At 46.0% G+C, this 17235-nt stretch overlaps 1 protein-coding gene across 4 annotated transcripts in view; it reads left to right on the forward strand.

Moving 5' to 3' along the window:
- The window catches only part of INTS10 (integrator complex subunit 10), an 81619-nt gene that overhangs the window by 42774 nt on the left and 21610 nt on the right, over positions 1–17235 (forward strand). For all 4 annotated transcript variants that reach the window (XM_069742582.1, XM_069742554.1, XM_069742562.1 and 1 more), the window contains exon 11: positions 3895–3977. In XM_069742582.1, coding sequence (XP_069598683.1) covers positions 3895–3977 — 83 coding nt within the window. The remainder of the gene's footprint in view (positions 1–3894; positions 3978–17235) is intronic.

The following is a 17235-nucleotide window of genomic DNA, read 5'->3' on the forward strand; positions in this document are numbered from 1 at the left end:
GGTCTCTTTACAGCCATTGTTTCCCTCATTAAATCCGGGGTAATCGTTCCCATCCCAGAACAGGAACAGTTCAACGTTTCACAGGCTTCTCTTCGAATCTTTTTGTACTGACAGAGGACGACAACGTTCGTCCCAGTCTGGATCTCGAATTGCTGAACAGGAAGTTTTGTCGGAGACCTTCAGGATGATATTCCCTCGTTCAGTAATCGCTTCCATGTAGGCTCAGGAATTTCGGTTTCAGGCGCCCGAAAGTCTATCCATCTTTCCCGACACTCTAGCCGTTGCGGGTGGCTCGCCAACAGGAAGAATTTCCGTCTTGTTCAGCGCCTCGTAGCTCCGGGCATATTCTTCGACGCTTGTCGGACCAGTCTCTTCCTTCCCAAAGACAGGATATTCCTCCTTTTGTCAGGAAGTTCGCTTGCTCCCCTCCTTTCCGATGGGCCTTAAAGGTCCTAAGGAGGTTGGTTGCAACATCGGAAGCAATTTTCCCTTCGCCCGTCTCATTCAAGACTTCTTCAGCAGGCTATGCTATCACAGGGGACAGGTCTGTCTTCTCCCTGCATCGTCCGATCCGGCTTTCTCCTGGGTCAGACGGTTCCTCGACTGGTGGCCGAGGTCACTTCTTTTATCCCACAGCAGATCCTTCACAGCATTTCCTTCCTTCCAGTTCCCTGGCAGGTGGTGACGACGGACGCCAGCCCGCTCGGCGGAGGCGCGGGGCTTTGTCACCTGTTCTTTTCAGGGTTGTAGGTCGGCGCAGGAGTCCTCTTTGCCGATCATTGTCCTCGAGTTCATCTTTCTGTCTTCCTTCACTGGGTAAGGATTCTCAGCAGCCTGCCAATTCGAATCCAGACAGACAATGACACAGCTGTGGCATATGTCTACTCGGCGTTCTCTGGCCTCGGCCGAGATTCCAGGATCCTCCTTTGGACAGAGGCAACGGTCCTGGGTAGCTCCGCAGTGCATGTCCCCGGTGTGGACATTTAGGCCGCCGACTTCCTCAGCCGCGAGGGCCTTGCGGCAGGGGAATGGTCCTTACTTCAGGAGGTTTCCTTTCATATTGCTCTTCGATGGGGGACTCCAGAGGTGGTCCTCATGGAGTCCCGATGGAACAGGAAGGTCCCTCGGGTCATCCCAAGGTCCCGCGATCCTCTCGCAGTGGTGTTGACACTCTGGCCATTCCTTGGTCGCAGTTCGTGCTCCCCTATCGGTTCCCTTGCTTTCCAAGCTGTCGAAAAGATCAAGGCGGGATAGGTGCCGGTCATTCTGATCGTCCCGGATTGGCCCAGGAGGTCTTGGTTTGCGGACATCGTCAATCTTCTCACGGACACCCCTGGTGCCTTCCAAACAGACCCGATCTGCTGTCTCAGGGTCCGATCTGCCACCCGAATTATCGGTCGCTCAGTTTAACGGCATGGCTGTGGACTCCACAGTTGTGAGAGCGTCCGGCCTTTCGGACCGGATGGGTCACACTATAATCCAGGCTAGGAAGCCTTCGTCTTCTTCCAGGATCTACTTTTCGTACCTGGAAGGCTTACTTTCGTTGATGCGAGTCCAACCGCTTGTCACTATGTCCTTTTCCCTGCCTTCTATGTGGTTTTCCTTCAGGCAGGACTGGATTCGGGCTTCGCTCTCAGTTCTCTGAAGGGCCAGGTTCCTGCGCTCTTCTTCCCTTTAAGAAGACGTTCTCTTCTCAGCCACAGGCTAAGACCTTCCTTCGAGGAGTAGCCCACGCTGTCCCTCCGTACAGGGCCTCTGTGGATTCATGGGCTTTAAAGGTTGTGCTGGTTGTTCTTAGGGGTTCCCCCTTTGAGCCTCTCAGGGAGTTTTCCCTGTCAGTTCTATCTCGGAAGGTGGCTCTCATCAGGGCCATCTCTTCGATCTGCCACGTTTTTGAGTTGGCGGCCATTTCTTGCCGACCTCCTTTCTCGATTTTTTTCCACCAGGACAAGGTGGTCCCAGGCCTCCGCCTTCCTTCCTTTAACGAGGTGGTTTTCATCTTTCCACCTCAACGAGGACATTGTTTCTACCTTTTGTCCAGCTCCGACTCACCCTCTGGAGCGATCGTTGAACAGTCCGGACCTCGTCAGGGCAGTGAGGATCTCCCTGGCTAGCACGGCCGCTTTCCGAAAGATGGATTCTCTTTTCGCCATCCCTGATGGCGTGCGTAGAGGCCTGCCGGCTTCCAAGGCGACTATTGCCTGCTCGATCAGAATGGCAATTTTGGAAGCTTACCGGGTCAAGAGCAGAGTGCCCCCTCCTGGGATTAAGGCTCACTCTACCCTACCCGGGCGGTCGGCGCTTCCAGTGCGGTACGTCACAAGGCTTTCGCCGACTGCTTTGCAAAGCGGCAACCTGGTCTTCCATCCACACGTTTTGCCGAACTACAAGGTCCGTACCTATGCTTCGGCGGACGCCAGCCTGGGCAGAAGGATCCTGCAGGCGGCAGTGGTGAGTCCTCGGACCTGATGGAAGTCCGTTTTTTCCCACCCCAGGGACTGCTTTGGGACGTCCCATGGTTCCTGTGTCCCCCAATGAAAGGCGATAGAGAAAACAGGATTTTTGGTTGCTTACCGTAAAATCTGTTTCTCGGAGCCTTCATTGGGGGACACAGCACCCTCCCAAGTTGAACATTTCTGTTTACTGTATACGTTTGAGTTCTTTGAACACTCTTTGAGTGTTTGAATCTGTTAATTTGTGGAGCGCCGTGGAATTTGTTGGCGCTCTGTAGATAAAGTTTATTATTATTATATTATTATTCTTTCTCTTTTACACGTTGCTTCTCCTACTGCTTTCTCACTAACTGAAGATCCTACTTCCTGTCGGTAGGGTGTACACTGCAGAGGAGGAGCTAACTTTTTATTTGCATAGTGTCAGCCTCCTAGTGGCAGCAGCATACACCCATGGTTCCTGTGTCCCCCAATGAAGGCTCCGAGAAACAGATTTTACGGTAAGCAACCAAAAATCCTGTTTTTTTGACGAAATTCGGCTGGAGTTTGAAGAGCAACGTCACTGGGCCCGCCTCCACGCAGTAGAAACTTGCTGTGAGGTAAAAATTCAAAAATCACACCAAAATGGCGGGCGGAGTGTGTCACAGTACGGCACGTTTCTGATTGGTCGCTCGCAGCAGGCGGCAACCAATCAGACACTGGACACTGTTGACGTCACTTAGCTCCGGACATTAGCTCCGGACATTAGCTCCGGACAAAGCCACTGAAGTTGGCACAAATTGCAGGAAGTAGTATTCTAGGCAATTATATATTAGATAATATTATTTATATAGCGCCAACATATTCCGCAGCGCTTTACAAATTATAGAGGGGACTTGTACAGACAATAGACATTACAGCATAACAGAAATACAGTTCAAAACAAATACCAGGAGGAATAAGGGCCCTGCTCGCAAGCTTACAGACTATGAGGAAAAGGGGAGACACGAGAGGTGGATGGTAACAATTGCTTTAGTTATTCGGACCGGCCATAGTGTAAGGCTCGGGTGTTCATGTAAAGCTGCATGAACCAGTTAACTGCCTAAGTATGTAGCAGTACAGACACAGAGGGCTATTTTTCCAGGATAACCTTGTATGTGCCTTGATTCATACGTCCTTCGCAAAGAACTACCTGCCCAATTCTAGCCTTGGTGTAGCATCCCCAGATCATCACCGATCCTTCACCAAATTTCACAGTGGGTGCAAGACACTGTGGCTTGTACGCCAGGTCTCCGTTTAACCATTAGACAGCTAGGTGTTGATCTGGGGATTCTTCAGCAAGGTCTTTGCAAAGGACATTTTAAAACTCCGTTGCTTGAGAGAAGATTTTACTTTACTTATTTTTTTGGGGGGTTTTTAAAATTCATTGCAAATCCCACCTTCTCTCCATTTTATGTATGCGTAGAGTTCTCACGAATTTGTTTACCATGGAAGACTGACACTTGGTTGTGGCTAAGGATATTCCTCACAGATATGGTCATTTATCAGGTAAGTGCTTTCTTGTTTTGTGATATTCGATTTTATCTGTACGCAGTGAAGAACATTCATTATTTGAGGTCTAAGCTTTATGTGAAGTGCCTCTGGTAAATGGAAAGTGATGCTCCTAAGAGGACAGACTTTGGTGATTTAGTATGTGTTGTAGAGACATTGTGGCAAGCTCGACAGAGGCATTGGTTTAGCTGGAAATACCCATGGTTTCATGTAAAAAAAATCTGTAGGGTTAGATGCTACACCAGGCCCAAATTTGCAGTGTTATTTTGATGCAAATTTCTGCCACAAAGTAAGCCAAATATTAGATGTTGTAGTCAGAAGTGTCTACAAATGTGACTTATTGATCATCCAGAGTTAGCAGCTGTAATAAATGTGGCACATTCTAACTTCATTAACAACTGTTGCAGTATATGTGTGCTTTTACTGTATGGAGTGGGCTCAGTAGCGGAGTCTGCTTGGTGCAGCGCGGGGATGTTACATAGCCAACAGTCTACTGTAACTGATGAATCAGGTTATCTTAAATGTGCCGATCAGTTCCCATGACAGCCGGGGGCTTTCTAAAGGCCTCTGTGCCTGCTCTATGAGATCTGCGAAGAAACAGTCTGTGGCTGGGCTTTCTAGATGATCATCAATTTTACAGTACACTGCAGTACAATAGTATTGCAGTGTATTGTATAGGCAAACAAAGGATCACAAGTTCCAGTAACCTAGGGAGACTAGTTAAATATACCGTAAGGCAGGGATGTCAGACTCAAAGTGAGAGTGAGGTGTTGATGGATTGTACGGGTGTGGGCGTGATGGAAGCCGCAACGATGGTGCCAATTTGCAGATTGTGATGGAGTATGGATTTGTAGTATTGGCATGTGCTGTCTACCAGCGGGACAGCTTTAATAGAACTTGGGTATTTTCTCTCTGGCCAAATATAATTACACTGCGGGCTAGATTTGGACCATGGGCCTGAGTTTGACGTGTATACACTAAGGCAGTGTTTCTCAACTCCAGTCCTCGAGACCCACCAACAGGTCATGTTTTCAGGATTTCCTTAGTATTGCATAGGTGATGGAATTAATGCTTGAGCAGGAGATGAAATTATCACCTGTTCAATACTAAAGATATCCTGAAAACTTGACCTGTTGGTGGCTCTTGAGGACTGGAGTTGAGAAACACTGCACTAAGGGTACCGTCACACTAAAACGACGCTGCAGCGTCGCTGGAGAGCTGTCACACAGACAGCTCTCCAGCGACCAATGATCCCGAAGTCCCCGGTAACCAGGGTAAACATCGGGTTACTAAGCGCAGGGCCGCACTTAGTAACCCGATGTTTACCCTGGTTACCAGCGTAAACGTAAAAAAAAACACTACATACTTACATTCCTGTTGCGTCCCTCGGCGCTGTGCTTCTCTGCACTGACGGTGAGCGCCGGACAGCCGGAAAGCACAGCGGTGACGTCACCGCTGTACTTTACGGCCGGCGCTCAGTCAGTGCTGGAAGCCGAAAGCGAGGGACATGACCAGACACCGGGAATGTAAGTATGTAGTTTTTTTTTTAATTTTACATTTACACTAGTAACCAGGGTAAATAACGGGTTACTAAGCGCGGCCCTGCGCTTAGTAACCCGATGTTTACCCTGGTTACCAGTGAAGACATCGCTGAATCGGCGTCACACACGCGGATTCAGCGATGTCAGCGGGAGATCCAGAGACGAAATAAAGTTTCAAATGATCTGCTACGACGTACGATTCTCAGCGGGGTCGCTGATCGCAGTAGCGTGTCACACACAGCGAGATCGCACGGATCGTGCCGTCCTAGCGACCAAAGTGCCACTGTGTGACGGTACCCTAAGGGTAAGTTTACACAGGGTGTTATTGCTGCGTTTTTTTGCTTTTTTTATGCTAATTTTCAGCTGCTTTTTACAGTACCAGCAAAGCCTATGAGATTTCAAATCTCATGCACACACATTGTTTTTTTGTGCAATTAGTGTGATTTGTGTCATTATTATTTTGTGCTTTGCAGCGTTTTCCACCCATTGACTTGAATGGATGGTGAAAAAAAACGCTGCAAATATGCCGGTTGACTGTTCTTTCGGCGTATTTGCTGCAGAAAAGTCAAGGAGAGCCGGATGTGACATCACATTTGGCTCTGCTTCTTCTAGATGGCAGTCTGCATGATGCGTCCATACAGCCTGTCATCCAGCAGAGCGGACCCGAACCCTATTCCCTTGAATGGGGGGCCCGACAATATAGTGTTTGCCACACTGCCATATGCATGACAGCACAGCAAACACCGCTTCTGATCGGCAGGGAAATCCTCCCCGCCGGTCAGAGAGCCGCAGTTCCCACGATGACAGAAGACAGCTGGAGCACTCAGCTGTGATCGGAGGTGTAAACTTCACCTCCGATCACTGGTGTCTGCTGATGGGACAACTGCTCCCATCATATGACACCTGCTGCCGCTAATTACAGTGAGAGCAGGAGCGTCGGATGGGAGTTTTCATCAGCCGCTCCTGCGCTATAAATAATAAAAAAAAACGGCGTGGGTTCCCCCCGATTTAAACGGCGTGCGGTCGCCCCCATTTTTGACAACCAGCCTTGCAAAGCTCACAGCTGGGGGCTGATATTCTCAGGCTGGTAAGAGGCCATTAATATAGGCCCCCCAGCCTAAAAATAGCAGCCCACAGCTGCCCTGAAAAGGCGCATCTATTAGATGCCCCAATTCTGGAGCTTTGCCCGGCTGTTCCCGCTTGCCCTGTAAAGGTGGCAAGCGGGGTAATGAGGGGTTAATGTCACCTCGCTATTGTAAGGTGACATTAAGCCATCTTAGTAATGGAGAGGTGTCAATAAGACACCTACCCATTACTAATCCTATAGTAGTTTAACCCCTCTGTGACCTTAGACGTACTATCCCGTCGAGGTGCCCTGGGCTTATCTGACCCTGGACGGGATAGTACGTCATAGCCGATCGGCCGCGCTCACGGGGGGAGCGCGGCCGATCGCGGCCGGGTGTCAGCTGCTTATCGCAGCTGACATCCGGCACTATGTGCCAGGAGCGGTCACGGACCGCCCCCGGCACATTAACCCCTGGCACACCGCGATCAAAGATGATCGCGATGTGCCGGCGGTGCAGGGAAGCACCGCGCAGGGAGGGGGCTCCCTGCGGGCTTCCCTGAGCCCCCCGCAGCAACGCGATGTGATCGCGTTGCTGCGAGGGTCTCCTCACCTCCCTCCCTGCTCGAGCCCCGGATCCAAGATGGCCGCGGATCCGGGTCCTGCAGGGAGGGAGGTGGCTTCACAGAGCCTGCTCAGAGCAGGCACTGTGAAGGCTGCAGCGCTGCATGTCAGATCAGTGATCTGACAGAGTGCTGTGCAAACTGTCAGATCACTGATCTGTGATGTCCCCCCGGGACAAAGTAAAAAAGTAAAAAAAAAATTTTCCAAATGTGTAAAAAAAATAAAAAAAAATATTCCAAAATAATGAAAAAAAAAAAAAATATTATTCCCATAAATACATTTCTTCATCTAAATAAAAAAAAAAAACCAATAAAAGTACACATATTTAGTATCGCCGCGTCCGTAACGACCCGACCTATAAAACTGTCCCACTAGTTAACCCCTTCAGTAAACACCGTAAGAAAAAAAAAAAAAAGAGGCAAAAAACAACGCTTTATTATCATACCGCCGAACAAAAAGTGGAATAACACGCGATCAAAAGGACAGATATAAATAACCATGGTACCGCTGAAAGCGTCATATTGTCCCGCAAAAAAAGAGCCGCCATACAGCATCATCAGCAAAAAAATAAAAAAGTTATAGTCCTGAGAATAAAGCGATGCAAAAATAATTATTTTTTCTGTAAAATAGTTTTTATCGTATAAAAGCACCAAACCATAAAAAAATGATATAAATGAGGTATCGCTGTAATCGTACTGACCCGAAGAATAAAACTGATTTATCAATTTTACCAAACGCGGAACGGTATAAACGCCTCCCCCAATAGAAATTCATGAATAGCTGGCTTTTGGTCATTCTTCCTCACAAAAATCGGAATAAAAAGCGATAAAAAAATGTCACGTGCCCAAAAATGTTTTCAATAAAAACGTCAACTCGTCCCGCAAAAAACAAGACCTCACATGACTCTGTGGACCAAAATATGGAAAAATTATAGCTCTCAAAATGTGGTATTGCAAAAAATATTTTTTGCAATAAAAAGGGTCTTTCAGTGTGTGACGGCTGCCAATCATAAAAATCCGCTAAAAAACTCGCTATAAAAGTAAATCAAACCCCCCTTCATCACCCCCTTAGTTAGGGAAAAATAAAAAAAAATGTATTTATTTCCATTTTCCCATTAGGGCTAGGGTTAGGGCTAGGGTTAGGGCTAGGGTTAGGGCTAGGGCTAGGGTTAGGGCTAGGGCTAGGGTTAGGGCTAGGGTTAGGGCTAGGGTTAGGGCTAGGGTTAGGGCTAGGGCTAGGGTTAGGGCTAGGGTTAGGGCTAGGGTTAGGGCTAGGGTTAGGGTTAGGGCTAGGGTTAGGGCTAGGGTTAGGGTTAGGGTTGGGGCTACAGTTAGGGTTGGGGCTAAAGTTAGGGTTAGGGTTTAGATTACATTTACAGTTGGGAATAGGGTTGGGATTAGGGTTAGGGGTGTGTCAGGGTTAGAGGTGTGGTTAGGGTTACCGTTGGAATTAGGGTTAGGGGTGTGTTTAGATTAGGGTTTCAGTTATAATTGGGGGGTTTCCACTGTTTCGGCACATCAGGGGCTCTCCAAACACGACATGGCGTCCGATCTCAATTCCAGCCAATTCTGCGTTGAAAAAGTAAAACAGTGCTCCTTCCCTTCCGAGCTCTCCTGTGTGCCCAAACAGGGGTTTACCCCAACATATGGGGTATCAGCGTACTCAGGACAAATTGGACAACAACTTTTGTGGACCAATTTCTCCTGTTACCCTTGGGAAAATACAAAACTGGGGGCTAAAAAATAATTTTTGTGGGAAAACAAAAAGATTTTTTATTTTCACGGCTCTGCGTTATAAACTGTAGTGAAACACTTGGGGGTTCAAAGTTCTCACAACACATCTAGATAAGTTCATTGAGGGGTCTAGTTTCCAATATGGGGTCACTTGTGGGGGGTTTCTACTGTTTAGGTACATTAGGGGCTCTGCAAACGCAATGTGACGCCTGCAGACCATTCCATCTAAGTCTGCATTCCAAATGGCGCTCCTTCCCTTCCCAACCCTCCCATGCGCCCAAACGGTGGTTCCCCCCCACATATGGGGTATCAGCGTACTCAGGACAAATTGGACAACAACTTTTGGGGTCCAATTTCTCCTGCTAACCTTGGAAAAATACAAAACTGGGGGCTAAAATATAATTTTTGTGGAAAAAAAAATATTTTTTATTTGCATGGCTCTGCGTTATAAACTGTAGTGAAATACTTGGGGGTTCAAAGCTCTCACAACACATCAAGATGAGTTCCTTAGGGGGTCTACTTTCCAAAATGGTGTCACTTGTGGGGGGTTTCTACTGTTTAGGTACATTAGGGGCTCTGCAAACGCAATGTGACGCCTGCAGACCATTCCATCTAAGTCTGCATTCCAAATGGCGCTCCTTCCCTTCCCAACCCTCCCATGCGCCCAAACGGTGGTTCCCCCCCCACATATGGGGTATCAGCGTACTCAGGACAAATTGGACAACAACTTTTGGGGTCCAATTTCTCCTGTTACCCTAGGGAAAATACAAAACTGGGGGCTAAAAAATAATTTTTGTGGGAAAAAAATTTTGTTTTATTTTTATGGCTCTGCATTATAAACTTCTGTGAAGCCCTTGGTGGGTCAAAGTGCTCACCACACATCCAGATAAGTTCCTTAGGGGGTCTACTTTCCAAAATGGTGTCACTTGTGGGGGGTTTCAATGTTTAGGCACATCAGTGGCTCTCCAAACGCAACATGGCGTCCCATCTCAATTCCTGTCAATTTTGCATTGAAAAGTCAAACGGCGCTCCTTCCCTTCCGAGCTCTCCCATGCGCCCAAACAGTGGTTTACTGCCACATATGGGGTATCAGCGTACTCGGGACAAATTGGACCACACCCCCACAACGTGATCGCAGGGTGCCGATCAGTTCCCATGACAGCCGGGGGCTTTCTAAAGGCCTCTGTGCCTGCTGTATGAGATCTGCGAAGAAACAGTCTGTGGCTGGGCTTTCTAGATGATCATCAATTTTACAGTACACTGCAGTACAATAGTATTGCAGTGTATTGTATAGGCAAACAAAGGATCACAAGTTCCAGTAACCTAGGGAGACTAGTTAAATATACCGTAAGGCAGGGATGTCAGACTCAAAGTGAGAGTGAGGTGTTGATGGATTGTACGGGTGTGGGCGTGATGGAAGCCGCAACGATGGTGCCAATTTGCAGATTGTGATGGAGTATGGATTTGTAGTATTGGCATGTGCTGTCTACCAGCGGGACAGCTTTAATAGAACTTGGGTATTTTCTCTCTGGCCAAATATAATTACACTGCGGGCTAGATTTGGACCATGGGCCTGAGTTTGACGTGTATACACTAAGGCAGTGTTTCTCAACTCCAGTCTTCGAGACCCACCAACAGGTCATGTTTTCAGGATTTCCTTAGTATTGCATAGGTGATGGAATTAATGCTTGAGCAGGAGATGAAATTATCACCTGTTCAATACTAAAGATATCCTGAAAACTTGACCTGTTGGTGGCTCTTGAGGACTGGAGTTGAGAAACACTGCACTAAGGGTACCGTCACACTAAAACGACGCTGCAGCGTCGCTGGAGAGCTGTCACACAGACAGCTCTCCAGCGACCAATGATCCCGAAGTCCCCGGTAACCAGGGTAAACATCGGGTTACTAAGCGCAGGGCCGCACTTAGTAACCCGATGTTTACCCTGGTTACCAGCGTAAACGTAAAAAAAAACACTACATACTTACATTCCTGTTGCGTCCCTCGGCGCTGTGCTTCTCTGCACTGACGGTGAGCGCCGGACAGCCGGAAAGCACAGCGGTGACGTCACCGCTGTACTTTACGGCCGGCGCTCAGTCAGTGCTGGAAGCCGAAAGCGAGGGACATGACCAGACACCGGGAATGTAAGTATGTAGTTTTTTTTTTAATTTTACATTTACACTAGTAACCAGGGTAAATAACGGGTTACTAAGCGCGGCCCTGCGCTTAGTAACCCGATGTTTACCCTGGTTACCAGTGAAGACATCGCTGAATCGGCGTCACACACGCGGATTCAGCGATGTCAGCGGGAGATCCAGAGACGAAATAAAGTTTCAAATGATCTGCTACGACGTACGATTCTCAGCGGGGTCGCTGATCGCAGTAGCGTGTCACACACAGCGAGATCGCACGGATCGTGCCGTCCTAGCGACCAAAGTGCCACTGTGTGACGGTACCCTAAGGGTAAGTTTACACAGGGTGTTATTGCTGCGTTTTTTTGCTTTTTTTATGCTAATTTTCAGCTGCTTTTTACAGTACCAGCAAAGCCTATGAGATTTCAAATCTCATGCACACACATTGTTTTTTTGTGCAATTAGTGTGATTTGTGTCATTATTATTTTGTGCTTTGCAGCGTTTTCCACCCATTGACTTGAATGGATGGTGAAAAAAAACGCTGCAAATATGCCGGTTGACTGTTCTTTCGGCGTATTTGCTGCAGAAAAGTCAAGGAGAGCCGGATGTGACATCACATTTGGCTCTGCTTCTTCTAGATGGCAGTCTGCATGATGCGTCCATACAGCCTGTCATCCAGCAGAGCGGACCCGAACCCTATTCCCTTGAATGGGGGGCCCGACAATATAGTGTTTGCCACACAGGCCCCCGGCACATTAACCCCTGGCACACCGCGATCAAAGATGATCGCGATGTGCCGGCGGTGCAGGGAAGCACCGCGCAGGGAGGGGGCTCCCTGCGGGCTTCCCTGAGCCCCCCGCAGCAACGCGATGTGATCGCGTTGCTGCGAGGGTCTCCTCACCTCCCTCCCTGCTCGAGCCCCGGATCCAAGATGGCCGCGGATCCGGGTCCTGCAGGGAGGGAGGTGGCTTCACAGAGCCTGCTCAGAGCAGGCACTGTGAAGGCTGCAGCGCTGCATGTCAGATCAGTGATCTGTGATGTCCCCCCCGGGACAAAGTAAAAAAGTAAAAAAAAAATTTTCCAAATGTGTAAAAAAAATAAAAAAAAATATTCCAAAATAATGAAAAAAAAAAAAAATATTATTCCCATAAATACATTTCTTCATCTAAATAAAAAAAAAAAACCAATAAAAGTACACATATTTAGTATCGCCGCGTCCGTAACGACCCGACCTATAAAACTGTCCCACTAGTTAACCCCTTCAGTAAACACCGTAAGAAAAAAAAAAAAAAAACGAGGCAAAAAACAACGCTTTATTATCATACCGCCGAACAAAAAGTGGAATAACACGCGATCAAAAGGACAGATATAAATAACCATGGTACCGCTGAAAGCGTCATATTGTCCCGCAAAAAAAGAGCCGCCATACAGCATCATCAGCAAAAAAATAAAAAAGTTATAGTCCTGAGAATAAAGCGATGCAAAAATAATTATTTTTTCTGTAAAATAGTTTTTATCGTATAAAAGCACCAAACCATAAAAAAATGATATAAATGAGGTATCGCTGTAATCGTACTGACCCGAAGAATAAAACTGATTTATCAATTTTACCAAACGCGGAACGGTATAAACGCCTCCCCCAATAGAAATTCATGAATAGCTGGCTTTTGGTCATTCTTCCTCACAAAAATCGGAATAAAAAGCGATAAAAAAATGTCACGTGCCCAAAAATGTTTTCAATAAAAACGTCAACTCGTCCCGCAAAAAACAAGACCTCACATGACTCTGTGGACCAAAATATGGAAAAATTATAGCTCTCAAAATGTGGTATTGCAAAAAATATTTTTTGCAATAAAAAGGGTCTTTCAGTGTGTGACGGCTGCCAATCATAAAAATCCGCTAAAAAACTCGCTATAAAAGTAAATCAAACCCCCCTTCATCACCCCCTTAGTTAGGGAAAAATAAAAAAAAATGTATTTATTTCCATTTTCCCATTAGGGCTAGGGCTAGGGTTAGGGCTAGGGTTAGGGCTAGGGTTAGGGCTAGGGCTAGGGTTAGGGCTAGGGTTAGGGCTAGGGTTAGGGCTAGGGTTAGGGTTAGGGCTAGGGCTAGGGTTAGGGCTAGGGTTAGGGTTAGGGCTAGGGTTAGGGCTAGGGTTAGGGTTAGGGTTGGGGCTACAGTTAGGGTTGGGGCTAAAGTTAGGGTTAGGGTTTAGATTACATTTACAGTTGGGAATAGGGTTGGGATTAGGGTTAGGGGTGTGTCAGGGTTAGAGGTGTGGTTAGGGTTACCGTTGGAATTAGGGTTAGGGGTGTGTTTAGATTAGGGTTTCAGTTATAATTGGGGGGTTTCCACTGTTTCGGCACATCAGGGGCTCTCCAAACACGACATGGCGTCCGATCTCAATTCCAGCCAATTCTGCGTTGAAAAAGTAAAACAGTGCTCCTTCCCTTCCGAGCTCTCCTGTGTGCCCAAACAGGGGTTTACCCCAACATATGGGGTATCAGCGTACTCAGGACAAATTGGACAACAACTTTTGTGGACCAATTTCTCCTGTTACCCTTGGGAAAATACAAAACTGGGGGCTAAAAAATAATTTTTGTGGGAAAACAAAAAGATTTTTTATTTTCACGGCTCTGCGTTATAAACTGTAGTGAAACACTTGGGGGTTCAAAGTTCTCACAACACATCTAGATAAGTTCATTGAGGGGTCTAGTTTCCAATATGGGGTCACTTGTGGGGGGTTTCTACTGTTTAGGTACATTAGGGGCTCTGCAAACGCAATGTGACGCCTGCAGACCAATCCATCTAAGTCTGCATTCCAAATGATGCTCCTTCCCTTCCGAGCCCTCCCATGCGCCCAAACGGTGGTTCCCCCCCACATATCGGGTATCGGCGTACTCAGGACAAATTGGACAACAACATTTAGGGTCCAATTTCTCCTGCTAACCTTGGAAAAATACAAAACTGGGGGCTAAAATATAATTTTTGTGGAAAAAAAAATATTTTTTATTTGCATGGCTCTGCGTTATAAACTGTAGTGAAATACTTGGGGGTTCAAAGCTCTCACAACACATCAAGATGAGTTCCTTAGGGGGTCTACTTTCCAAAATGGTGTCACTTGTGGGGGGTTTCTACTGTTTAGGTACATTAGGGGCTCTGCAAACGCAATGTGACGCCTGCAGACCAATCCATCTAAGTCTGCATTCCAAATGGCGCTCCTTCCCTTCCCAACCCTCCCATGCGCCCAAACGGTGGTTCCCCCCCACATATGGGGTATCAGCGTACTCAGGACAAATTGGACAACAACTTTTGGGGTCCAATTTCTCCTGTTACCCTAGGGAAAATACAAAACTGGGGGCTAAAAAATAATTTTTGTGGGAAAAAAATTTTGTTTTATTTTTATGGCTCTGCATTATAAACTTCTGTGAAGCCCTTGGTGGGTCAAAGTGCTCACCACACATCCAGATAAGTTCCTTAGGGGGTCTACTTTCCAAAATGGTGTCACTTGTGGGGGGTTTCAATGTTTAGGCACATCAGTGGCTCTCCAAACGCAACATGGCGTCCCATCTCAATTCCTGTCAATTTTGCATTGAAAAGTCAAACGGCGCTCCTTCCCTTCCGAGCTCTCCCATGCGCCCAAACAGTGGTTTACTGCCACATATGGGGTATCAGCGTACTCGGGACAAATTGGACAACAACTTTTGAGGTCCAATTTCTTCTCTTACCCTTGGAAAAATAAAAAATTGGGGGCAAAAATATAATTTTTGTGAAAAAATATGATTTTTTATTTTTACGGTTCTGCATTATAAACTTCTGTGAAGCACTTGGTGGGTCAAAGTGCTCACCACACCTCTAGATAAGTTCCTTAGGGGGTCTACTTTCCAAAATGGTGTCACTTGTGGGGGGTTTCAATGTTTAGGCACATCAGTGGCTCTCCAAACGCAACATGGCGTCCCATCTCAATTTCTGTCAATTTTGCATTGAAAAGTCAAACTGCGCTCCTTCCCTTCCGAGCTCTCCCATGCGCCCAAACAGTGGTTTACTGCCACATATGGGGTATCAGCGTACTCAGGACAAATTGGACAACAACTTTTGAGGTCCAATTTCTTCTCTTACCCTTGGAAAAATAAAAAATTGGGGGCAAAAATATAATTTTTGTGAAAAAATATGATTTTTTATTTTTACGGTTCTGCATTATAAACTTCTGTGAAGCACTTGGTGGGTCAAAGTGCTCACCACACATCCAGATAAGTTCCTTAGGGGGTCTACTTTCCAAAATGTTGTCACTTGTGGGGGGTTTCAATGTTTAGGCACATCAGTGGCTCTCCAAACGCAACATGGCGTCCCATCTCAATTCCTGTCAATTTTGCATTGAAAAGTCAAATAGCGCTCCTTCCCTTCCGAGCTCTCCCATGCGCCCAAACAGTGGTTTACTGCCACATATGGGGTATCAGCGTACTCAGGACAAATTGGACAACAACTTTTTGGGTCCAATTTCTCCTGTTACCCTTGGTAAAATAAAACAAATTGGAGCTGAAGTAAATTTTTTGTGTAAAAAAGTTAAATGTTCATTTTTATTTAAACATTCCAAAAATTCCTATTAAACACCTGAAGGGTTAATAAACTTCTTGAATGTGGTTTTGAGCACCTTGAGGGGTGCAGTTTTTAGAATGGTGTCACACTTGGGCATTTTCTATCATATAGACCCCTCAAAATGACTTCAAATGAGACGTGGTCCCTAAAAAAAAATGGTGTTGTAAAAATGAGAAATTGCTGGTCAACTTTTAACCCTTATAACTCCCTAACAAAAAAAAAAATTGGTTCCAAAATTATGCTGATGTAAAGGAGACATGTGGGAAATGTTACTTATTAAGTATTTTGTGTGACATATCTCTGTGATTTAATTGCATAAAAATTCAAAGTTTGAAAATTGCGAAATTTTCAAAATTTTCGCCAAATTTCCGTTTTTTTCACAAATAAACGCAGGTACTATCAAAGAAATTTTACCACTATCATGAAGTACAATATGTCACGAGAAAACAATGTCAGAATCACCAGGATCCGTTGAAGCGTTTCGGAGTTATAACCTCATAAAGGGACAGTGGTCAGAATTGTAAAAATTGGCCTGGTCATTAACGTGCAAACCACCCTTGGGGGTAAAGGGGTTAAGGGTCAAATAAACACACACATGGAGAAAAAAGTATTTTAATGAAATAAAACAATACACACAGTTTTACCATTTTATTAGTCTGCCATTCCAAGCAAAGCCATCGATCTTCTGAAATAAAAATAATAAACCAACACAAATACTCCTTGATCCGATGCAGTCAAATATAATGAGTGTCACACGCAGTAATCCATATCTGGGGGAGATGCCGCATTTCCCCCAGAAATATACAATAAAAAGCAATCAAAACATTGCACGTATCCCACAATGTTGTTGGTAAAAATGTCAGCTCTACCTGCATAAGGCTACTTTCACACTTCCGTCGGTACGGGGCCGTCGCAAACCGTCAGCCCGACGGACGTTGTGCAAAATAGTGCACAACGTGGGCAGCGGATGCTGTTTTCAGACGCATCCGCTGCCCATTATGAGTTCTGGGGAGGAGTGGGTGGAGTTTCGGCCGCGCATGCACGGTCGAAAATGGCGGACGCGTCGCACAAAAAAAGTTACATTGAACTTTTTTTTGTGACGACGGTCTGCCAATTACCGACGCATCCAGTGCACGACGTATGGAACGTGTGTCCATACGTCGCGATGCGTCGGTAATACAGGTCTATGTGCAAAAAACGAATCCTGCGGGCAACTTTGCAGGATGTGTTTTTTGCACAGAATGACGCATTGCAACGTCTTAATAAAGACGGAAGTGTGAAAGTAACCTTACTGATCCATTGATGGAATAATAAAGATGATACAGATCTCCGAGAATGTCAACACAAGCCAAAATGGTTTTGCGTTTTTTTTTTCTTTTTTACAAAGTTCTGAATTTTGCCAGATGTACTATAACAGTCCAATTTTTAAACAGTATATATATATATATATATATATATATATATATATATATATATATATATATATATATATATGTAAACTTTAGACTTTTGGTAACGCCATGACCTGTTTACACTAACTAAAATTTATCCTGTTAGTACATCTGTC

The sequence above is a fragment of the Ranitomeya imitator genome, chromosome 1 (assembly GCF_032444005.1).
Source record: "Ranitomeya imitator isolate aRanImi1 chromosome 1, aRanImi1.pri, whole genome shotgun sequence".
NCBI classification, from domain to species: domain Eukaryota; kingdom Metazoa; phylum Chordata; class Amphibia; order Anura; family Dendrobatidae; genus Ranitomeya; species Ranitomeya imitator.